This window comes from Cydia splendana, chromosome 13 (assembly GCF_910591565.1).
Source record: "Cydia splendana chromosome 13, ilCydSple1.2, whole genome shotgun sequence".
Classification (NCBI taxonomy): Eukaryota; Metazoa; Arthropoda; class Insecta; order Lepidoptera; family Tortricidae; genus Cydia; species Cydia splendana.
This window is the reverse complement of record NC_085972.1, coordinates 16,635,514-16,658,643: the sequence shown is the minus strand read 5'-3', so window position 1 is coordinate 16,658,643 and position 23,130 is coordinate 16,635,514. Positions and strand designations below refer to the sequence as shown.

Sequence of the window (23,130 nt, the reverse complement as noted above, 5' to 3'; positions counted from 1 at the left end):
TCTAACTGTCTACTAACGCCTAGACGTAAGATAGAGACAACAATACCTGGAGCTGGCCAGCTGTCGTTCCTTCACTAGAGCAGCTTCCCTCTCCCCCTCGAGTTCTCTTCGTTGGGCCTCTAACTCTTGAGCATGTTTGGCTTGTGCGCGCCCTAACTGCTCTGCGTGGTGCATCTTTAGATCCGCTATCTCTTTCTGTTGCCGTTCTGCCATCTCACGGAGCTCGCCTTCTAGGCCTTTTACAGTTAGTTCCTAGAATTTAAAGAAAATAAATACTAATTACAATTACATAATACAAAATAAAGGCGCCCCAGAGAGTGGGACAGCTACACTCTAATATTTAGGAATGCCTACTCCAAAGCACACAGTCGCTGTACCCGAAATCTGTCAGAAGAAACATCATCATTAAGGTAACATTCCATTTCTGACCGCAGCTTCACTACTGCTCCGTCACGTCGATGTTGTTGTCAATTTCCATAGTAAAATGAATGTCAGTAAAGTGGGAACAGTAGTGCAGCTGTCGTTGGAAATGGACTGTCATCTTAATTCCGTACAAATGCAATTTTTGGAAAATCATCATTGGAAATGTCATTAATTACTTTTATTATTTACATTAATGGAAATAGATCTAACTACCTTAATTTTCTCTGCCTTTTGTCTGACCCAACGTTGCCTCGCTACCTGCAAATTAAAATATAATAGATGACATTCTATTCTACATAACAACTTACTTGCACCTACACTAGATGCACTTCTAAGCTTTTGAGCCACTACAGTGTGTGTACAGTCAGCAGCAGAAGTTGCTAAGCGGACCAGGTGTTCAAAATTAGCTGGACGCGACTTTATTGTTAAGAGAATAAGAGCGTGTCAAGGTAATTTTGAACACTTCGCCCGCTTAGCAACTTCTGCTGCTAATTGTATATGATACAATAACAGGGCATGTTGCGCTGCAACCATCTTGTCGTGCGGGTTTCTCAGTTCTAGTTTAAAGTGATCTTCCAGAGCTTGAGCGCTCGTACTAACTGCTAGATTCTGTGCAAGGTCTTCTAACTAAATCTACATAGGCTAGAGGATCCTTTTAAGGATAGTGGTGTCAGAAATTGTGAAAAATGTAACTAATGCCACATTTAAATAAAGTTCAATATATAGAGCGCTGGTGGCCTAGGTAAGAGCGTGCGACTTTCAATCCAGAGGTCGCGGGTTCAAACCCCAGCTTGTACCAATGAGTTTTTCGGAACTTATTTACGAAATATCATTTGATATTTTACCAGTCGCTTTTCATTGAAGGAAAACATCGCGAGGAAACCGGACTAATCCTAATAAGGCCTATAATTTCTCCTCTGGGTTGGAAGGCCAGATAGCAGTCGCTTTCGTAAAAACTAGCGCCTACGCCAATTCTCGGGATTAGTTGTCAAGCGGACCCCAGGCTCCCATGAGCCGTGGCAGAATGCCGGGATAACGCGAGGAAGACGGTTGGAATCAGAAATTGCCCAAAATTAAACCATATCACATTTAAATAAAGTTCAATATATCCCTTCTCACCTGTTGAGCCGCCGCCATCTTATCGTGTTATTTCCGGAGTTCCAGCTTGTAGCGATCTTCCAGAGCTTGAGCGGAGCGTTTCCAGCGCCCTTCGAGCGAGTGCGTCTCGTCCACTAACTTTTTGACTCTGTGGTTTAGAGCCTTTGAACTAGTTATATATAGACTCCCTATTTTTGAGAAAAAAGGGTCTAAATATTCCCTCTACCATAAAAAAATAATAATGCTTAAGTCACCTGTTGTGCAGCAGCCATCTTATCGTGTTGATTCCGGAGTTCCAGCTTGTAGCGATCTTCCAGAGCTTGAGCGGAGCGTTTCCAGCGCTCTTCGAGCGAGCGGCGTTCGTCCACTAACTGCTCTATTCGGTGGTTGAGGGTCTTCTTGTCGTTTATTAGCTGAAATAAATACAATCGGAATATAATCGTATTGCCCCGACTCATACCACTCTCTTAACGCCTTATAAAACAAAGTCCCCCGCCGCGTCTGTTTGTGTGTTTGTATGCTCGCGATAAACTCAAAAAATACGGAACGGATTTTCATGCGGTTTCACCTATCAATAGATTAATTCTTGAGGAAGGTTTAGGTGTATAATTTGTTAACCCGTGCGAAGTCAGGGCGGGCCGCTAGTTGATATTATATATGTCGCAGTCAAAAGTGTGAACTGGTCAAAAGAACTTTTAACCGACAAAAACAGGCAAAACTGCTTTTGACTGAGCATGTTGGTCAAAAGTAGTTTTACCTGAAAATCATTGGTTAATAGTAATTGTGACTGTTACTATCAGTCAAAAGTACTCGCAGAAATAGGTAGCTTAGGGTTTTTTTTTGCTACGCCCTAAAAACGAAACTGCTGCCAGAAATAGGTATGATTTTCAGGTAAAACTACTTTTGACCAACATGCTCAGTCAAAAGCAGTTTTGCCTGTTCTTGTCGGTTAAAAGTTCTTTTGACCAGTTCACACTTTTGACTGCAACATATACAGTTTTTCTAAGCTTCAGAACTTACTTGGTCAATGAAAGCTTGGTGCCTTTTAATAGCCTCCTCACATTCCGCCTTCGCTCTGCTGATGTTACGGAGTGACTGTTTCTCCAGATTGCTCACCTTGTGGATCATCTGAAATAAAGAGCAAACGGAAAGTTAAGTTAAACGACTCGATTTTCAACGATCCATCTGTCAGATTATGCGATTTTGGTATTAAGAGAAGGTATAATAGTGTAGATATTTGCTGAGAGGGTCGAATGGTTACCCGAGTTTGAAGTTAAGCGACACAGTTTATCTTTACATAATGCTTAACACATTCGACACCGCGTACCCGACTCTCGGGCACTCGTAAACTTTACTCAGATGCCGGCATACCCGCTAGTCGGGCAAGAGCTATAAACCTACACGCGACGCCGAAGTGCCCGACAGGCGGGCAAGCATTGCATCTTCACTACCTCAGGGCTGCCACTGCCACTAACAGAAAAAATTGTAAGTCTTCTGATTATTATGTGGTCGAAAAGTTGGTACAGTTGATTATTATATTTTATTACTTCACTTTGTATTTTTATTTACTTTACCTAATGCGATTACAAAATAAAAATTCTTATTAGTTGGTTACGTGAAATTGCATACACGGGTATGTATCAATAGGAGTTAGAATTAGGAGAAGAACAAAACGGGGAGCCTAAACAGATGAGACAGCAGATTTAATTTTATCCACGTACTTATACGAAAGTTACTTGGCACAGCCCTGAGCGTCCGCCGCTTGCCCGACTAGCGGGTTCGCGGCGTGCGGCATTGAGTTGCACGTCGTTGCCCGACTAGCGAGTACTGTCGGTTTCTGGGGTATTGTTTGAAATTTTGCCTGGTTGCGAAAGTGTTAAAACAGATTGTTTTCTTGCATATAATTTTCAAACTTACGCCTACATCATTAATTCGTTACTATACTGACACATAAGCTCCGTCCATTATGCGGTAACTCTGGTTGTCAAAAGTTACACACGGTGCCATTGAGCGTCATCTTCTTCAATGGATTTTTTTCTATAAAAACACTCAAGCAAGAAGAATTTACGATGTACCTGTTCCTTGTGATTGGTCAAGCTCTCTTGCAGTAGGGCAATGCAGCACGAACGCTCCTCGAGTTGCAGCGAAGCCGTTACTAGTCTTTGTGCTATTTCGGTGTGAGGCAGCTTTAGTAGGGCCTCCAATCTGAAACACCAGGCAGCCTTATTACATTTACGAGTTTTGCTGTTAGTTCATTCAGTAATTTTGGACGGCCTCCTGGCCTAGGCGGTAGTGACCCTGCCTACGAAGCAGGAGGTCCCGGGTTCGAATCCTGATAAGGACATTTACTTATTTGTGTGTTTATCAAAAATATTTGTTCGTGAGTTATGGATGTTTTCTATATATATATCGTCGTCTAGTACCCACAACACAAGCCTTATTGAGCTTACTGTGAGATTAGGTCGATCTGTGTAAAATTGTTCTATAGTATTTATAGTAATAAATAAATAAAATAAATAAATATTAGGGGACATCTTACACAGATCAAACCTAGCCCCAAACTAAGCAAAGCTTGTACTATGGGTACTAGGCGACGATATACGAGGGGTGTTCAAAATATTCTCGGTATGAGAATGAAAACAAACAAGTACGAAAAGTTTGATATTTTTATTTTTCAATATACTCCCCCCCTTTGTTAATCCCCTTAAAAGATCGATCAATTATTTTTTTTAATCCCTCATAAAAATATTTTTTATCTTTGGTGTAAAAATGCTCCTCCACTGCAGCCTTCAATGCTTCATCGTCAGAAAAAAAAATCCACGCAGATCCTTTTTAAGATTGGGGAACAAAAAGAAGTCGCTGGGGGCTAAGTCCGGACTATACGGTGGGTGAGTAACAGTTTCAAACCCACATTCAACAATAGCTGCCTTGGCAATATGAGCAGTATGGACGGGGGCGTTGTCACACAGAAGCAGAACACCTTTGGTTAACTTTCCTCGCCTCTTTTCTTTGATTGCATCCTTTAATTGACGTAGAATGTTAGCGTAGTACTGTCGTGTGATATTTACACCTTTTTCTTTATAATCGATTAGTAATATTCCTTTACAATCCCAAAATATCGTGGCCATGACCTTGCCAGCTGAAGGGACGACCTTGAACTTTTTGGGATGAGCTGAACCCTTAATGTGCCACTGCATGGACTCTTGTTTACTCTCTGGGTCATAATGATGAACCCAGGTTTCATCTCCAGTAACTATTCTTTGCAGCACCTCATTAGGATTTTCACCGCACAGGTCAATAACATCGGAACAACACGCTACACGCATGTCTTTTTGAAGCCGAGTCAGCATTCGCGGAACCCATCTTGCACTTACTTTTGACATATTAAGATGGTCATGGATAATATCATGTACGATACCAATAGAAAGATTGGTTACTTGAGCTATAGATTTTACCTTCACTCGACCATCTTCCAATATAAGTTTTTCCACTTTATCAATATTTTCTTGTGAAGTAGCTACTACAGGCCGACCAGGTCTAGGGTCATCTTCAATACTCTCCCTTCCACGTTTAAATTCGCTTGACCACTTTTGAATGGTAGATAAAGAAGGAGCAGACTCACGGTAAACACAATCCATTTCCTCTTTTATGGTTTTTTGATTTTTACCCTGTTTTGTCGAGAATCTTATGACGCATTGATGTTCTAATTTAGTTAACATGGTCAATTCGCACATGATGTTCATGTTTGTTCAGCAATTGCAGAAAAACAAAAGAACATCTCGGTTCCAATTATTTTTTTTTTTAATGTCAATGAATAAACCTTAGCGTCCAGTAACGAAAGAAATTTAAGAAGAGGTTGTAAGATATCAATACCGAGAATATTTTGAACGCCCCTCGTACATACTTGTATAGATAAATACATACTTATATACATAGAAAACAACCATGACTCAGGAACAAATATTATAGTTCATCACACTATGGTATACGGGGGTTGTTTAGGGGATGAAGTAACGGAACACGGTGTTGTTCATACGGCGTTTATTACAGAACTGATTTTTGGATTACCTACCCACGTAACATTTACATACCTAGTTGTGTCTACCCCCAAGTACATATATCACACCCTTACACTTAAATTATGCTATACTTACCTATTAAATACTTAACTTATTTAACCCTTTACCGCATAGTAAGTAAGCCATAGGTATATGGCGGATATGATATTTAATTATTTAGACCGCTATTAAAGTTCGAATTTAAATGGATATATTTTTTTTTATTACATGCCGTAAGGGGTTAACAGTTATTTAACTTATGTAATACAATCGATAAGAAAGAATACAAAAATACATAAATAGTGGCAGTCCACTAATATAAAAGAGGATCACCATAGTGATCAACCGGCGGTACATTCCGACGAGGCCTCTGCACTGACGACGGCACGGGTGGCATCGGTGGTAGTTGGGTGATTCCAGGATGATCCATCGGACCAGGCCACGCCAACGCGGAAACTGGTGATCGCGCTCTAACTTGATCTACATGCCTCTTAAACCTAGTTGATAAATCGTTTTCCTTTACCACTAACACAGTCCTAGAACCTATCAAGCTATCCACCTTCCCTTTAAGCCATTTCTCCCCCGAGCTGTAATCCCTAAACCACACAAGGTCTCCTATCCGGAACGCCCTATCTGTACCCCCCGCCTGCTGCACCTGCCTTTCTTGTGCCGCCTCCACACGCTGCTCGAGCCCGCGACCGGGCCGTAACATGTCCAGACGGCAACGCAATGCCCGCCTTTGGAGAAGCATGGCCGGTGTTTGTCCTGTGGTGCTGTGGGGAGTATTCCTATACGCCATCAAATATTCCTGAAGAGCCTCTTCCACGTCTACTTGATCTCTAACTGCCTTTTTGAGCGCCCTTTTGCACAACTTAACAGCTGTCTCGGCGGCCCCATTTGATGCCGGGTGGTATGCGGGTGTAAAAGTATGAGTAATACCATAATATCGCATGAAGGTATCCACCTCCCTGCTAGTAAATGGAGGCCCGTTGTCCGAAACTACCTGTTTAGGAACGCCAAAACGTGCAAATATCTCTCTTAGCACTTTTAGTACCGCCGCTCCTGTAGTGGTTGTCATTAAGAAAGCCTCTATCCACTTAGAAGACGCATCTATTAAAATCAAAAAAGTTTTTCCATGCCACGGACCCAAAAAATCGAGATGCACCCGCGTCCATACCTCCCCGGGGTACTCCCACGGCTTAACCGGCGCGCGCGGCGGCGCCGGTGCCTCCACTGCGCACGTGTGACAACCCGCGCAGCACGCCTCGATGTCGGCATCAATACCGGGCCACCACACGTAGCTTCGGGCAACGGCCTTCATTTTTACTATTCCTAGGTGTCCTACATGTAGTTCCTGAAGGATTTGTTCCCTAAGTCCCGGCGGAATAATAATCCTATAACCCCACATAACGCAACCAGAGTCTAAGTATAACTCGTTCTTCCTTATGAAATAGGGTTGTAGATCGGCGTGCGAGTTGTGAGAGGGCCACCCTGACTGTAAGTATAAAACGATTTTACTCAATAATATATCTTTTTTTACCTCCTCACAAACCTGTTTGTGAGTGATAGGTAAAAAATCATTAACAAAATTAATGTAAGTGCACTCCGGTTGTTTTTCCCCAACGTCCCCCTTGTGCGGCAACCTCGACAATGCATCGGCGCCATTTTGACTGGTATTAACGTACTGTATATCATAGTCATAACCCGAAAGTATCACTGCCCACCTTTGCATCCTCGAAGCCGCCATCACGGGTATACCCGACTTTGGGCCAAAAATAGCAACGAGAGGCTTATGATCTGTTTTAAGGAGGAACTTGCGACCATACAAATATTGATGGAATTTCTTCACACTAAAAATTATAGCTAAAGCCTCTCGATCTATTTGGGAATATCCGCGTTCGGCTGCGTTAAGTACCCGCGAAGCGTATGCAATTGGTCTTTCCTTTCCGTCTGGCATCAAATGGGAAATGACCCCGGCTACCCCCACGCTACTCGCATCCGTGGTTAGTACCACCGGTAACCCCGGGGAATAGTGCACTAATACGGTACTACTTGCCAATAATTTTTTTACCTCGCAAAATGCTTCCCTGCATTGTTCGGACCACTCAAATTTTACTCCCTTTCTTAGTAACGCATACAGAGGTGCCAACGTGGAACTTATATTTTTAACGAATTTCGCGTAATACATGACCATACCTAAAAACGCTCGCAACTCTGTTGCGCCAGTAGGAGTAGGTACCTGCTCGATAGCTTTTATTTTGTCCGGATTTGTATGGATGCCCTCTTTATCCACTACATAACCTAAATAAGTGACCGACGTGGCGAAAAATTTGCATTTTTCTTTTTTAATTTTTAAGCCAAACTTCTGCAACCTATCTAGCACTTTATGCAATGTTTCTATGTGCTCTTGGTCGTTCGTTCCCGTCAAAATAACGTCATCTAAGAACACTCCTACTCTGGGAAGATCGGCAAACATCTGTTCCAGTTTTCGCTGGAAAATGCCAGGACTCGAGGACAACCCGTAAATTAACCTATTATACCTATACAACCCTCGGTGTGTGTTGATAACTGTATAAGGTCTAGAGCGCTCATCCAGGACAAACTGGGCATATGCCTGGGACAAGTCAATTTTGGTAAACTTTTCCCCTCCATTTAGCTTGGTTAACAAATCCTCTACTCTAGGTAATGGAAAACGATCTACCTCCAGGCATTTATTAAGCGTAGACTTAAAATCTCCACATACCCTAATGGTTCCGTCCGTCTTGACGACGGGTACGATCGGTGTGGCCCAGTCCGACGAGTCTACCGGCGTGATGACGCCGTCGCGCTCCAGCTGATCCAGCGCGCGCTCCACCGGCTCGCGCAGCGCGTACGCCAGCGGTCGCGCGCGCAGGAACACGGGCCTCGCGCCCTCGCGCACTCGCAGACTCACCTCGCCACCCGTGTACCGCCCGAGCCCCTCCGCAAATACTTCACGGTATCTGGAATTAAGTTCATTCAAATCAAATCGTGCAGTGACCTCGACGTCATGACATGACAACTCTTCCAATTTGAACCCTAACTCACGTAGCCATCTCCTCCCTAATAACGGTCCTTTGCCTTGATCTACTACATACAAGTCCAATGGTTTGCATACATTTTTAAACGTGACATTTACTACAATTTTCCCTAACGGTTGCCTTTTCTCACGGGTATAATAACACATAACAATATCACTATTATGCAATGGCAAATGGGAAAACAATTTTAAGTACAAGTCCCCATTTATACAAGAAATGGCACATCCTGTATCAGCTTCCATTTCGACTAATTTTCCCTCTAATTTAATTGGCAACATGAACGGTTTACATTGGTAAATATCATTTACATTAAAAACATTGAAATGTACCTCATCGCTGAAATCGCTGTTTGCTTCGCCTTGTATGTCATTCTTGTGTGTACTAACGCTCATCTGTAACCTAGGACACATCTTCTTCAAATGCCCCGGCTGATTACACACGCGACAAACATAATTTGCAAATCTACAACTCGATGAGTCATGCGGCCGACCACAAACACTACATTCCGGCCCCGATGAAGTGCGTGGTGTTGTTTGTTCGGTACGGCGCCAATCTCGAGGTGCCTGGTCCTGGCGCCTGGACCCCAAAGGTTGTGCCGCGCTGTTACCAGGCGGCCGCGTCTCCTTGTTGTTGGTCGCTCGGTATGACGTCATCGCTCTCCTGCCGCGCCATGATTGCGCTGATACCGCATGACAACCACTCGACGTACTCGGGCTGCCTTCCAAGCCTTTTGCCCGACCCTCCACTACTGCCGCTGCGTTTGTCTGCGCTGCCTCCATCGCTACCGCCACTTGTAATGCCCGGTCAAACGCAATATTATCTTCGGTAAACAACCGCTGCCGTATTGTTTCATCACAAAGCCCACACACTAGCTGATCCCTTAAATTTTCTGTCAGCTGGGTCCCAAAGACGCAATGCTTTGCTAACTTTTTGAGATCTGCAACAAAATCCGCCACCGATTCACCCGTCTTTTGTTTCCTGTTACGAAACCGGTATCGCTCTGCTAACAAACTCGGTTTCGGTTGCAAATGGCCGCTCATCACTTTCACTAAATCCGCAAATTTTTTACTTGCCGGTTTATCGGGTGTACACAGGGTTACTAATAGTTCGTAGGCTTGATTTCCCATAACCGTTATCAACGTCGGCACTTTGTGTTCTTCCTTTGTTTCGTTGACAACGAAATATTGTTCCAACCGTTCCACGTAAGTCGACCAGCTGTCCGACTCAACATTAAACACTTCTAATTTACCGATGGCCATATTTAGGTACTTGTAAATGACACTGTTAAACTTCGCGTAGACTCGAAATCGTCGCCAATATGGTATACGGGGGTTGTTTAGGGGATGAAGTAACGGAACACGGTGTTGTTCATACGGCGTTTATTACAGAACTGATTTTTGGATTACCTACCCACGTAACATTTACATACCTAGTTGTGTCTACCCCCAAGTACATATATCACACACACAAATAAATGCCCTTACTGGGATTCGAACCCAGGACCATCGGCTTAGCAGACAGGGTCACTATCCACTAGACCAGACCGGTCGTAATACCGGTTATTTGATGTTTTGAGAGTAGTAAGTCGTGAATTTTTTCACTCAAATCGCAAACAATTTCGATAGCCTTACCGAGCTAACAAATTGGTCATACAGTTGCACAGGAATTAATATAAAAGCGGGTCCAGATTTACCCGACATACCTATAAAACGGAGCCTTTAGGAAATGCTGTAATTAGGCGCAAAATGTATAGCATCATACGCGCACCACGTTTGCGTCGCATCACCAGATTTAAAAATACTAGAATAAAAATACTAACAAATCATTTTGGTAAACATTTTATACCTACATAGGAAATTAGGTACTTACTTAGGAATAGTCTGAGGAGTAGAGCTGGTCACAACAGATAGAGCATCATTGGCGCTTTGCTCAACTTTTTCCAAAAATTCGAAGATTTCCCTGCAAAATTTCCCAAATCAGTATAAACCACCCTACCTCTAGGTACTGTAGATATGATGGGACTCCGTATATTAGTACCTACAATCTAATCAACACTAAATTAACTCATTAGATTAATGTGCACTCACATAAAATTATCCTTAGGCGTAAATTCTCTTTCCTCCTTGACTTCTTTCTGTGGAGTTTCCACTACATTGGCATTAGTAACAGACGTCACTGGATTCTCCCCGAAACTTTCAATGTCTTTCAACATCGAATATATATCCAAAACAGTTGAATTTGAAGTCAACTCTTTTGGTTTCACTGATTCTTGATTTACACGTGGAGTTGGTTCAGATTCTTGAATTTGAACCGTCTGTTCAATTGGTTTAGGTTCATTTTCACTCTTATCTTCTGAGAACGGAGATGGGTCTACATCTTCTAACTGAAGAGCACTAGGTGAAGGTGCAGAAAGAGACATCCAAGAATCTATGTCCTTGTCATTATTGACTCCCTCTATTCTGGCACTCATAGGGGTTCTAATCGTGAACATATTTCTTTGAGTCAAATTTCTTGCCACTGGTGCACTGCGTTTCTCTATTGTATTATTCCAGTTATGCTTTGCTTCAATATTCTCAAATTTCTTTAGATTTTTAGCAAATTCTTTTGTATTCCCACCCTTTACTTTTAAATAATTCTGTATAAGTTCTTTAGTTGTTAATTTGGACACGTTTCTCTTTCTAATATCTAGATTATTACTGTTACTGATTTCATCATCTTTCGCATTAGAATGAGTGTTTTTTTGTTCGGGAAGGTTTGAATGCTGCTCAAACATTTTGTCAATATTTAATGGAGTTGGAGAAATTGCATCAGATTTCATATCTTTTATAGTAAGTTCATGTAAGTTGTTAATAGCTTCCAATTCCTTCTTGTAATCTTCAATAACTTTGGACGTGTACGCTTTAGTAGTACTGTTAAGGAGATATGTGGGATATTCCAAATTTTCTTTTTTGTCTGTTTTTGCAATTTCTTTAGTATCACTGCTTCCATCAGGAATTGGGAATGTGTGTTTTGCAGGTCGGATTGGAGAATTAGTAGGAGGCACAGCTATATGCCCTTCTTTCTTTAAGAAAAAGTCTTTATACAGCAATCTGCTATGATTTAAAGGTTCACTCCATGCTTTGGGACATTTTTTGTTGCTCGCCGTAGAAATACTATCGAGACTTTTAGGTTGATCAGAAATCTTATTATCAGAGTTAGATTTCCTCAAAATCGAAGTGGTAGGTAAGGAGTATAATTGCTTGTAGCATTTCTCATCATTAGCGCTGCTAGGGTAGCCTGAATCTTTTGATGAGGAATCAGTATTAACTATCGTGCTAGACAACTTGGACTTATGATTGTCAACAGAACATGAACGAAAATCATCATAGAAACTATTGTAAGTCCGAGCTTCAGCTATGTAATCAGACGCTTTAGGATACTCTTCTTTTTCATTAACATCATAAGTATTTCTACCAGTTAGATCACCTTCTGTGTCGTCCGCGTCTTTATTTTTAAGTTCTTCTAAAGAATTTTCCGGAGACAAACTTATAAGGTTATTAGATGGCACACTGTCCAAATCTTGCGTAGATTCCTCTTCAACTAGAGACAACTGTTGCTTAGTTTGCATGAGGCGTCTAGAATATACATCGATGGCGTTTTCTATGTCTTGTTTCTCTCCAAATGAAACCCTGCCCGCTAAAGGATTATGCGCGTCAGGTTCCAATGGAACAAAGTATGATTCATACGCGCTAGTTTTAAATGTAGGTGTCAAGCATCTAGTGTTACCATCTCTGCTTTTAGATGGTGATTGTGGTCGTTTCTCAATTATTTTAACTTCTAACCCATAGTTATTTGCTTTATCTTCATTTGCAGGAGCATCCATGGTTCTGCGGCCTTTTCTGGCTATGTTACGATATTTAAGATATCTTTGGTTGTTGTTTTTAGGCTTAGGGTTAGGGCTAAGTTGTGCTTTGGCTTTGATCTTTGTTCCTAGACTAATGAAAGTGTCTTCAGACCCATAGTCAGAGGCATTGCTGCATAAGTCTTTGTCTTTTCTTGCATATTGCTTGTTATTTATTTTGGTGTCTCCAAGTAAGTGTGCTGTAGGCGGTAAGACTTTGATAGTGGCAGGCGAGTCTGCAAATGAGTGCTACTTAGTAAATACAATGTACATAATAATATTGTCACACAAAATTGGCGAACTAGTGCTAATTTGGGTAAAGTTTTTTTTTCTTTAAAAGTAGAAAAGAGAGCTCAATTGTTTTTAAGCAAGGAAGCTGGCAGATAACAATAAAGGAACTTTCTCGGAAACTTAGGGTGTCTGGCCTCCGAGGAGGGTCATATTTTGCCCAAAGGTTTAGTTTAGCCATACAGCGGGGAAATGTGGCCAGTGTCCTGAGGCCTATGCCCCAGGTGACATTAGGTTACGTCGGAAATTGAAATATTGTAAATAATCCTTGAAGTCAATAGCAATATAAGGATAAATATGCAGTCTGTATACACACAATTATAGGTATGTACGAATTTCTCACTGTTATATGAGTCGTGGAGCTCTGCACTGAATGTTTTGAAGAAAGTCCTGGTAGATGGCACTCTCTCTTTTTCATCTGCAGAAAATGGCCGCTTGTAACTCTCTTGGATATCCTAAAAGAAAGAAGTAAGTCAGTAAAATGTTATTGTACAAAAAGAAACATAAAACTGGAAAAAAACACACAGTCATCATGAGTACAAAGGTGAACATATCCCTTTAAGTTAAGGGATATAAGAACTAAGAGATATTACTCATAATTAACAATAACTAGTTGACACATTAACTGCGGGATCGCGGAAGGACCTACTGCATAATATACTTAATTATGAGTTACACCTTGCCACAGGGAAGGTGTTAAATCTTATGTAAGTAGGTACTAAAGAAAAATCTTCGCAAAAAATACTAACTCTGCAGAATGTAGGTGTATCACAAATTGTTTACCAAAAACTGCACTCAAATTGGTTCATCTGTTTGAAACCTACATTTGTCACAGATGGGGACAAAAATAGAAATGGTAAATCCATAGTGACTGCCTCACGTGGCCCGTTCATGCAATAAATAAATAAAAAGAAGCCAAAACAGTAAGCGTAGATTACAAGTAAAATACTTCACAATACGAAAAACGCACTATTAGAAACATTTTTTTTCTGCTAAAAACAACAGGTCGTCATGTCATGCACTAATACTATGACGTTGTCAAAATTCTTTCAAATTACTTGTCTTGGGTGACTGAAGACTAAACAAAAGATTAATTTGTACCGGTGTGAAACAAGAATTTTGAAGCGCAGATCTTGGCCTATTCCGTATGTTTTTTCTGTCGTCCTTCTTCTTACTTCTGTACGATAAATTCACCGGCGAGCCCAGCAACCGTAGATTCGCGTTTTCTTTAGACATTTCACACACATTACACACAAATTATTTAAAGTTTTCCTCCTATTCAAGCAGATTCGTATAGATTTCCAACTTGTTGACGTTTAATTTGTTTTTATTGTCATGACAGTCGTTGCTAAGCAACGGGGTCCTATTCTCAGAACAATGCAAACTGGTTTATGTTCAAAATAAAGTTAAAATCTACAATAAATATAATGATTTGATGCAATAATTTTTGACAAAATTATATTTCTAAAAACATAAAATCATGGAATGCGTTTACATCAGTGCGCAACATGTGCGTACCTTGCGTACTCTTTATTTTATTTACCGGAAGTATACAATAATAGGACCCCCAAAATAAAATGTTGCCAACCAACAAAAACAACTATATGGTAGAAAATCCGTTGTGATTGGTAGCTAGTGCAAAGTAAACCAAAGCAGTACCGAAACGCATATTTGTATGACGTCATTGATAAAAATAAAATCGTGCTGTGGAACTGCGCGGTTCACGTATCAGCCGCATGAAATTGTTTTTCGCTGCGATTGCTCTAGTTGAACCTTGGAGGTATTTCGAACAGCACTCTTCGCCTACCGAGGCGCAAGATCGTAGTTCAGTGCAAAATTAGAAGTGGTTTAAAAATAAAAAGTTCTCAGTACCTGTGATTTATAAAATTACAATATTTACGTTCAGTGCAGATTTTAAATTAATCTTCAAAAATGTTCAGCTCGATTGCAGGTCAGCTTATGTTTTTTTTTATTCTAATTTTATAGGATTTATTATTAATACGTAATTATTTATAAATGGTCATACAACTGTTTTATAATAAACAAATTAATTGTAATTTAAGGCGTTTCTCTTATATTAAAATTTTGTATAGTGTTAAATTTTGTCAAAATTGGTTTCCAAAGTTTTAAAGTTTTGTCCGTCTAAACAAAAGTAATTATTAATATTTTAAAGTTTTTAATAATGTGTTGATAATAGATTTCATACTACCTATTTACCTATACAGGCTATACAACTTAAAAATAGCTAAATGTGTTTTTTTTAATGCTCACCTGAACATTATTTCTACCATTATAATATAACATTACATATAGGTAGTTTAATATTTTATTTTATAAAAGAATAAAATACCTTTTTATAATTAATTTGGTAAGTTGTCAGGTTATTTTTGACTGCGTATTTTTATCGCATGTATTATAAAGGTAACGCAACACAGTTTCTATTAGCACCTCTGCTTCTATTAGTTTAGTTAGCACATCTTACGTAAATCTACGCTTTGTTGTTAAATTATTTAGACTAGTTTTGTCATGCAGATAAATAAGTAGTTTCCATCTTTAGTAACTTTAAAACTACTTATGTACTTACTTAAAATAACTTTGGTACCTAACTACTTCGTCTTGCAGCATGAAAGTTATAGACATTTTTACTACTTTTACTAGTAACATTAAACACTTTTGTGCACATCTTAATAAACCCCCTGGAAGTAGGTCTATTATTACTGTTGCCGGTCCAGATATATTGTTAAAACTGCGCTTATTTTAGTTTTTATTCTAAAAGTAAGCCACTTAGCTCATTACATGTTTATTTGAAATTGTTTAAGATACTTATATTATACTTTTTTTTATACCTAATTTTAAAATGATTTTAGCATTGTGTAGGTATACATATACCGTATGGATACTTACGAACGAAACTAACGTTGAAGCTTCAAACTGGACTTTTCTAAACGGATTCCGAAATAGGTATCGTGCCAAAAATGGTCATCTCATCTGCAATGCGGAGATTACTCTGCCGTAAACAAAATAGGCACATAAAAAAACGGGTTTGGTTTAAAAATATTTTTTTTATTAATTGAACATTTCTTAAAAATCCCATTACTCGTAATTTTTTGTGATTTTTTTGTTGTATCTACACAGAATCACGAGCTCCTTCCATCCCAACAAAAAATATGGCTCTATAATTCTATAGGTACATTTATGTTACCGCCACACAAATGACATAAAAATTATTTCTATTTCATATAAAAATATTAGTTTAAAAAAACTGCTCTACTAGAAAGTACCTTAAAGGTTAAAGTAGTCTATAGGTTATGGGCCAAGTATTTTTTATTAAAACATTCTAGATACATGTAATCTACTTACTTTTATTATAGGTAGGTAATATCTTAGGCACATCTATCGGTAATTCTATTAGGTAGGTATATATTGCTTTCCGGGGCCAATAAAATCTACTTATTTGGGAACGTGTATCACCTCCACTTATGATATCTTCATCCGCTAATAAGTAATTTAATTACTACGAAGTATTTTCAAGATTCCTAACTAGGACAACAAGTGATGTGACCACGTCAAGTGAATGAATCGTTCACTTTATTATAGGTAGGTAATATCTTAGGCACATCTATCGGTAATTCTATTAGGTAGGTATATATTGCTTTCCGGGGCCAATAAAATCTACTTATTTGGGAACGTGTATCACCTCCACTTATGATATCTTCATCCGCTAATAAGTAATTTAATTACTACGAAGTATTTTCAAGATTCCTAACTAGGACAACAAGTGATGTGATCACGTCAAGTGAATGAATCGTTCACTCGCGACCGATCGCTCCTAGTGTCACGATAATGACACGACCTTTGCATTCCGTCACATTCCGTGGTTGCGCGGCGCTGGTGACTCATTCACTTATTATTTCTATTAAAACATGGTAGTTACACCATAATTACTTATAGTTTGGGACTGACCGACGATTTGATTCATTTGATTTTCTACCTTAATGTAATGAAATAAATACTTTTTTAAATATATGTCAAAATCAAATTGTTTTAATCCAAGGTGGATTAAAACAATTTGACAGTTGAAACTAAAAGTACACAAAGGTGGTGTACAGGTTTTTTTTTATAATATCGTTTAATGGTTACAAATAGAGATAAAAATCGGTTAGCATACAAATGTACAAAGTGACCTTCTTGAATCGATGAAATAAAAAATATAAGCTTTAATTGTTTTTGCTTGTTTTTTTTTGTGTTTAGTACGTGACGTGAAAATTTTATTTCGACGTAAACAATTGGACATGGAGAAGACAGTAAAAGTTATAAAAAAAGTGGTTTATTAATTATTAATATTATGGAATAAACAGGTAGGTAGTTAGAAGGTATTTTAAATTCCAAGCATTTTTATAAACAACCAGACCTTTGATAAATATACACAAAGCATTATGTAAATGTTGTCTTTACTAAAATCGTAATAGATTCCAGTTTTAGTCACGTACTCTGCCAAGCCATGCACATACTACGCAGTACAATTCCGCGTTGGTTATTAATTTAATCACACAAAGGCGTAAATATATGTCCAGACACGCGTTTGGCGAGGCAAGAATATTTCGACTCAATTACATATTTCATCATTTAGTAGACAAACACGGAGCTTATTTACTATGGAATGATCACCTGCTGTGGAATAATATCTTTTGGCACGGAGTCATACAAACAGAATGAGCAATATAAGCCAAAATTAGAATATGTAGATAAGCACACTACACACTACCTTTCTTATTTATCGACCCAAAGTTCAAACGATATTGATGATTAAGATTAACACATGTTTTTATAAGTATAGTTGCTAATGAGATTAAAGTATGAATCACATTTATTACAATGTTAGTCTAAATATGTTCGCTTGCCAACGGTTCAAATAAATATTATTATCTGAGGGCGATAACGTAAGCAAACACCATACCATAGTAATCAGACCACTATATTATGTTGGGTCGCGCACCAAGCGAACTTACTCTACAAATGTCTGTATCGGTACACGTGCACCGAAAAAACTCTGCAGTCAAATGGCCAAATGGCCTTGCCAAGGCTATTTAAGTTTATATGAGTTTATACATTTATCAAATTATTAGTTAACATTTTATTCCGTTTTGCTATTGGTAAACTAGGGCCTGGCCATTGTTTGTATTGCCCGAAGTTATTGGTGTTTGCCGAGCTTGCTATAACAGTTGCCGTGTCGCATGAGTCGCTTCGACCTCGGACCTACTACGTCTTGTAATTATCGATTAGGGTCTTAGGTTTTAAGACTTATGATACCAAAGAATAATATATGACTATTAAAAAAAAATTGATTCAATTAATTTGAAACTAGCTGCAATTGAAATTATCGAATTGAATGGTTTTAAGCCATTCACTCTAATAAGGAAAATTAAATCACCAATAGGTTTTTGCACCTTCGCTAAAAAAATCTAAGCGTTTTTACAACGTAAACAAAAGATAAGCATTGTTTCTTCAAGCAAAGGCCATCATAATCAAACCATAATAAAACCAAAACTCGCTGCAGGCGCGATGACATCATCAAGGCCGACCGGTCGGACTCTACTTAGACATGATACAAATCGTCCGTCCTATTCCTGCACATTAAAACTTAATGGACTGGAAAAGGATTACCAATTCAAAATTATCATACTTTACCTATCATATATTAATTAATATACAAAATGTAGTATATTCCTTACCATGTCGAAACTGGCCACTTTGAAACGAAAATAAAGTCAGGAATGCCAGCCGCGGTATTTTAAGGCCTGTGAAGGGCGCACATGTTTATTAACATATGGGATATTTCATTTCACGAGCATTTCTTGTGTACAGAGGTACTTGAATAAGAAACTCATTAGACGAACCACGAACGGTATGGACAAAATAACACGCAGGATTTTAGAAATTATGGATACTTCTACTAGAAACTAGTAGGCACTACTATGGCACTAATCAACTGCTTCTTAATCCATTATTGATAGTTTTTTACTTTAGTATTTAGCTTATGAGATTAAACTGAAAATAACACAGTAATGATAAGTAAAAAAAAAAAAAAAAACTGTTTATTATAAATAAATTTTACAATATTTTTTTATGTACTTAACCTAATCTACACTATAATAGATTATTAGCTAAGTGAGTATAGTAGATTATTAGTAAGTTATGTTGTGTATTAATGTACTTATCTAATCATACTGTAACAATAATGTTTATTATAATACATACAAATACTTCTGACAACATCCTATTTTTCTGAATTGGCTCTAATGATGAAAACATAGAGATCATCGTTATCATAGAGATCATCGTTATTTAAGTGTAAAGTGAATGATCAAATACAATGGTTATCAAATCAATTAAATTGACATCACAAATTGTCATAGCCAAAAATAGTCATGTATTCACTGCCCTGAATGATATTAATTATTAATGCATCATCAGTAATCATCACAAGAGTTAAGAACTGAATGACTTTATAACGAGATTAAAATCGTAATTGTTCCCAGTCAAAAGGCAAGGTGGTAGACAATGGGTTCCTTTGTTTTCAAGGTCACATAAATAGAACAGAGGTCAATCTGAGACACTTTGTTGGCTGTGTTTCACTGTGAACAGGTAGAGCTATATAGAATAAAGAGATAAGTAGATACAAGTCGCATTCGCACTCGTAGCAGCTTAGGTAAAAAGAAATAAAATGTTGAACTCATCAGTTAGATAAGTATGAGAAAGACAATTTCCCTTACCTTTGCAGCTGTTTGTTACCTATCCTTTCATACAACAGTGTTTATTACTTACTTACTAAACATTCATGTTGTTTAGATGGTGTATTGTTTATGTGCTTTAGCGGCTATGGTTCACGTAGCTCTTTACCAGTAAGTAGGTACACAGATGACTAAAAGTAAGAAATTTGAAATGTTATCATAATTTGCATTATTACATCTTTACATAAATAGTCAATTAGTATAAACAATTAAAAGTCAATTGAAGTGGCTAGGAACGTGTATCACTCAATAGCCCAATATATTATTAATCAAAATAACACAAACACCTGTCACATAAGCCTTAAGTCCAACTTTGTTATCAATTTACGGCCTAGGCCTACCATTATAATCAATTATTAAACATTAGCGTTTAGTGGTTCAATACTCAAATTTCCATCGCAATTTTTAAAAATGCAAGCTTTTCACAAAATACAAAATATCCAATCTACTAAATTTAGAAATAAAAAATCACACTGGATGAAGATTAACTCCTCATCTTCCTTACTGAATCGCTAGTATTTGCGAAACCCGTATTTTTTCTTCAGTCCGTGCGAGATGACATCACAGGCGTCGGAATCTGATGTCATGGTAATAGCTGGGCGGATATTATCTCAATTGAGCACTGCTTGCGGGGGACGGAATGTTGTTACCGATCTCATTGATAACACTTAAGTATAGGTGTGCTGAGTGCTCTGGTCGGGAATTGAGCATTCCGATTAGTAGCTGTGTTTGTGTGTTTCCGTAGTCGTCCATTCATAGAGGTAGACCAAGAGAAGTCTTCAGCGATTTTGATAGCCCACGCAGTGCAAGTGTTATTTTAAACGTGAAACTTCTATGAAATTATGACGTATAAATAACACTTGCACAGCGTGGGCTATCAAAATCGCTGCAGACTTTTCTTGGTGTAACTCTATCAACTCATTCGTTTAGGATTTTAATATTTTTACCTGTCTAAATGGATCGATCCAGAGAAAATAACATGTACTTAGGTAACCCACTTACCTACATTGTGTTGTGGGCGTTGAAGCTTTTAGCGCCATGTACTGTACATACCTACAATAGCTACCTTACTATTAAGAACTACAATATCTGTTTTTTTTGGGAAAATGGGTTCATTGGTCTGTTTGGTCGTTCATTTCATTCAAATAATTACGTTTAGTCACGTAGCGCACAACACTATTTTCATTTTACAAAAAATCTGTGGACAGCGGCGATGTCCACATGTGTGAACATGTAAATAAAATGCCAATTCAGTTTCACGCAAACCTGATAGATAAATTATACTTATCCGGTACAATGTTTGGTCATTACGACTACCGGATTTCTGATATGTGCTACTGATAAATAAAATTAAGCCGTCAAAGAGTATTTTCAATTACCTACGGATGTTTTCTTGTTTCGGTACAATATTCAATAAACAGGTAATATCTAATCCCAATAATAATCCCAATAAGGCCTAGTTTCCCCTCTGGGTTGGAAGGTCAGATGGCAGTCGCTTTCGTAAAAACTAGTGCCTACGTCAAATCATGGGATTAGTTGTCAAGCGGACCCCAGGCTCCCATGAGCCGTGGCAAAAATGCCGGGATAACGCGAGGAAGAAGAAGAGGTAATATCTAATCACATTAGAGACCATGTGTGGTTATAAATAATATAATATGTGTTAATTAATGTTGGCATTACGTGAACATTTTTCAGACTGTGGTTTTACATAATATCAGATAATAAAAATCAATGTTACAAATTATAGTTTCTGTAAAATCTCCCGTTCGTAAAAATAGTAGATACTTTTATCTTCTTCAATGTGCTTAGTGCTTACTACATATCAAGTCTTTGAAATTGGTTAGCAAGATTAAAATATAATGTTTTTTCGCTACTGACAAGAAAAGTAAAAGTGATATTGAAAATCCATTTATCACTGTAGGCGTGTCAAGTGATTAGTACCTAACCAAAACATCTAAGTAACTCTATATCGCTTTGTTGATATAATGTCCTAGTGTAGGTCATGAAACGATCCGCAGTAATAAAACGGTCTAGCCTAGACGGGTCGATACACCTGGAGCTAGACTCGGGGCCGAGACCCAGACTGGCTGTCGGACATTTTTAGATGGTTCTTATTGAGTTAATGGAGTAAATAACATGTTTATTTCAATACATATCAATATATTGAAACACACATGTTATTTTATACACGAGTAGGTGCGTCTAATTCTTGTTCTCAATAATATTACATTTCCACATAATATATTTAGGGCATGTTATGACGTCACAAAGTCGATTAACAGTTCATCACTAATAGGAGTTTTATGATGGCTACTAACTTATTAATTTCCACGTTTACCAAAATACGCTAAGCAAATTTTCCATCAAGATACTTCACTACCAAATAACAATTAGAACCGTTTGTCTACCTACCAATTTTGAAATATATTCCACTGCAGTAGTGGTACGTAAAGTGTAGTACCGAATCTCTCAATTGCTTTTGGGATACTCTTAAAATAGAGTGAGTACATTGCGGTAGAGTAGAACTTATCTATTGCCGAGATGTAAAAGTTTAACTAAATTGCAAGGAAATCGTTTTCATGGTGTATTATTTTCTTCGCGAATGAACATTTCCCACCATTCTGCTAAAATTGGATTAGCGTTGATCTTGGCGGATATTTATAATCGGCCCATGCGCACATGACGTTTGCGGAGCGATGATGCATTGTTGAGAAATTCCACGGACAAGCTAATTGCCATTGATATAAGCTTGCAAACTCTTAAGTGTATTCTTGAGCGATTCCAGATGGTCTCTAATAATCTCTATCATAGAAAATAAAAAATATTAGAGAACACAGAAAAAGCAAATTTTTAAAAGTTTGTTTTATTATTAATACGAGTACAATAGTTTATAGGTAACTAAATCAGACGTTAATTACATAGAAAATCACTAATAGCTTGTATTTTAATCGAATTCAATGTTAGTCTCAAGCTTGTATTGTATGTATGTATAATGCAATAGGCCCCTGATCTAAAGTTTGCTATAAGAACACTAATTAAGTATATGTATACTAATTTGTGCCTAAACTGAAATAAGTAAGTAGGTACTTATTAATATACTTTAAACGTGTCGTATTAAATGACCTAGATGTGCCAAAAATCTTAATTTAATCAGGAATACTATCACTTATTGATATAAATAATTACACACGTAGTAACTAGTATTTTCCATTTTGCAAATGTTTCAATGTATGCAACATATTTTTTTACTCATACTTTTACAGTAGCTATATGTATAGGTATTATAATTTAAAAATGCTTCACTCACGAGTAGTTCAATTTTCAAACCAGCCAGAAATCACTTGTAGATAGCATATCCAGCTGTCGTTTAGTTCCTATGATGTTCAAGTGGTCCTGGAGAGTTATTCAGGGCATCAATCAATCGGTGGTCGTTGCGAAATCGGTCGAGCAATGATCCCGGATCGGTTGACGGACTCCCAAATCTATTTCCGTTCGGTCAAAAGAACGGGAACAATGCACGCGCGTGACACTTA

At 38.2% G+C, this 23,130-nt stretch overlaps 3 protein-coding genes across 26 annotated transcripts in view; 1 reads left to right on the top strand and 2 right to left on the bottom strand.

Moving 5' to 3' along the window:
• Positions 1–14,197, bottom strand: part of LOC134796243 (centrosomal protein of 131 kDa) — a 33,269-nt gene extending 19,072 nt beyond the window's left edge. The window contains exons 1-9 of the mRNA XM_063768289.1: positions 13,908–14,197; positions 13,150–13,261; positions 10,726–12,754; positions 10,508–10,597; positions 3,597–3,726; positions 2,542–2,649; positions 1,776–1,934; positions 637–681; positions 47–252 (exon numbers count right to left, since the gene is read on the bottom strand). Of these exons, the coding sequence (XP_063624359.1) occupies positions 47–252; positions 637–681; positions 1,776–1,934; positions 2,542–2,649; positions 3,597–3,726; positions 10,508–10,597; positions 10,726–12,754; positions 13,150–13,261; positions 13,908–14,042 (3,014 nt within the window). The 5' untranslated portion in view covers positions 14,043–14,197. The remainder of the gene's footprint in view (positions 1–46; positions 253–636; positions 682–1,775; positions 1,935–2,541; positions 2,650–3,596; positions 3,727–10,507; positions 10,598–10,725; positions 12,755–13,149; positions 13,262–13,907) is intronic.
• LOC134796466 (uncharacterized protein K02A2.6-like) lies at positions 5,893–9,967 on the bottom strand. The gene is made up of 4 exons (XM_063768659.1): positions 9,038–9,967; positions 8,323–8,560; positions 6,757–7,074; positions 5,893–6,582 (listed from the first exon to the last, which is right to left on the bottom strand). The coding sequence occupies exons 1-4, from the start codon at positions 9,895–9,897 to the stop codon at positions 5,893–5,895; spliced, it is 2,106 nt and encodes a 701-aa protein (XP_063624729.1). The 5' UTR covers positions 9,898–9,967.
• A 306-nt stretch (positions 14,198–14,503) lies between the features above and the next one.
• LOC134796187 (perilipin-4-like) overlaps positions 14,504–23,130 on the top strand; it is a 40,955-nt gene continuing 32,328 nt past the window's right edge. For 12 of the 24 annotated variants that reach the window (XM_063768176.1, XM_063768191.1, XM_063768182.1 and 9 more), the window contains exon 1: positions 14,506–14,757. In XM_063768176.1, the coding sequence (XP_063624246.1) occupies positions 14,739–14,757 (19 nt within the window). In that variant the 5' untranslated portion in view covers positions 14,506–14,738. Of the gene's footprint in view, positions 14,758–23,130 lie in introns of all 24 variants that reach the window. The other 12 variants (XM_063768195.1, XM_063768199.1, XM_063768194.1 and 9 more) reach the window with 2 other exon arrangements.

Bases quoted from the DNA above. Each gene is read 5' to 3' on its own strand.
- LOC134796466 (XM_063768659.1), bottom strand. From the start codon at position 9,897: ATGGCCATCGGTAAATTAGAAGTGTTTAATGTTGAGTCGGACAGCTGG. The intron at 7,075-8,322 runs GTATGTGGAGAT...TTATACTTACAG, and splicing joins AGACGGACGGAACCATTAGG to TCAGGGTGGCCCTCTCACAA. The intron at 6,583-6,756 runs GTATGGACGCGG...GTTCCTAAACAG, and splicing joins CGTGGGAGTACCCCGGGGAG to GTAGTTTCGGACAACGGGCC.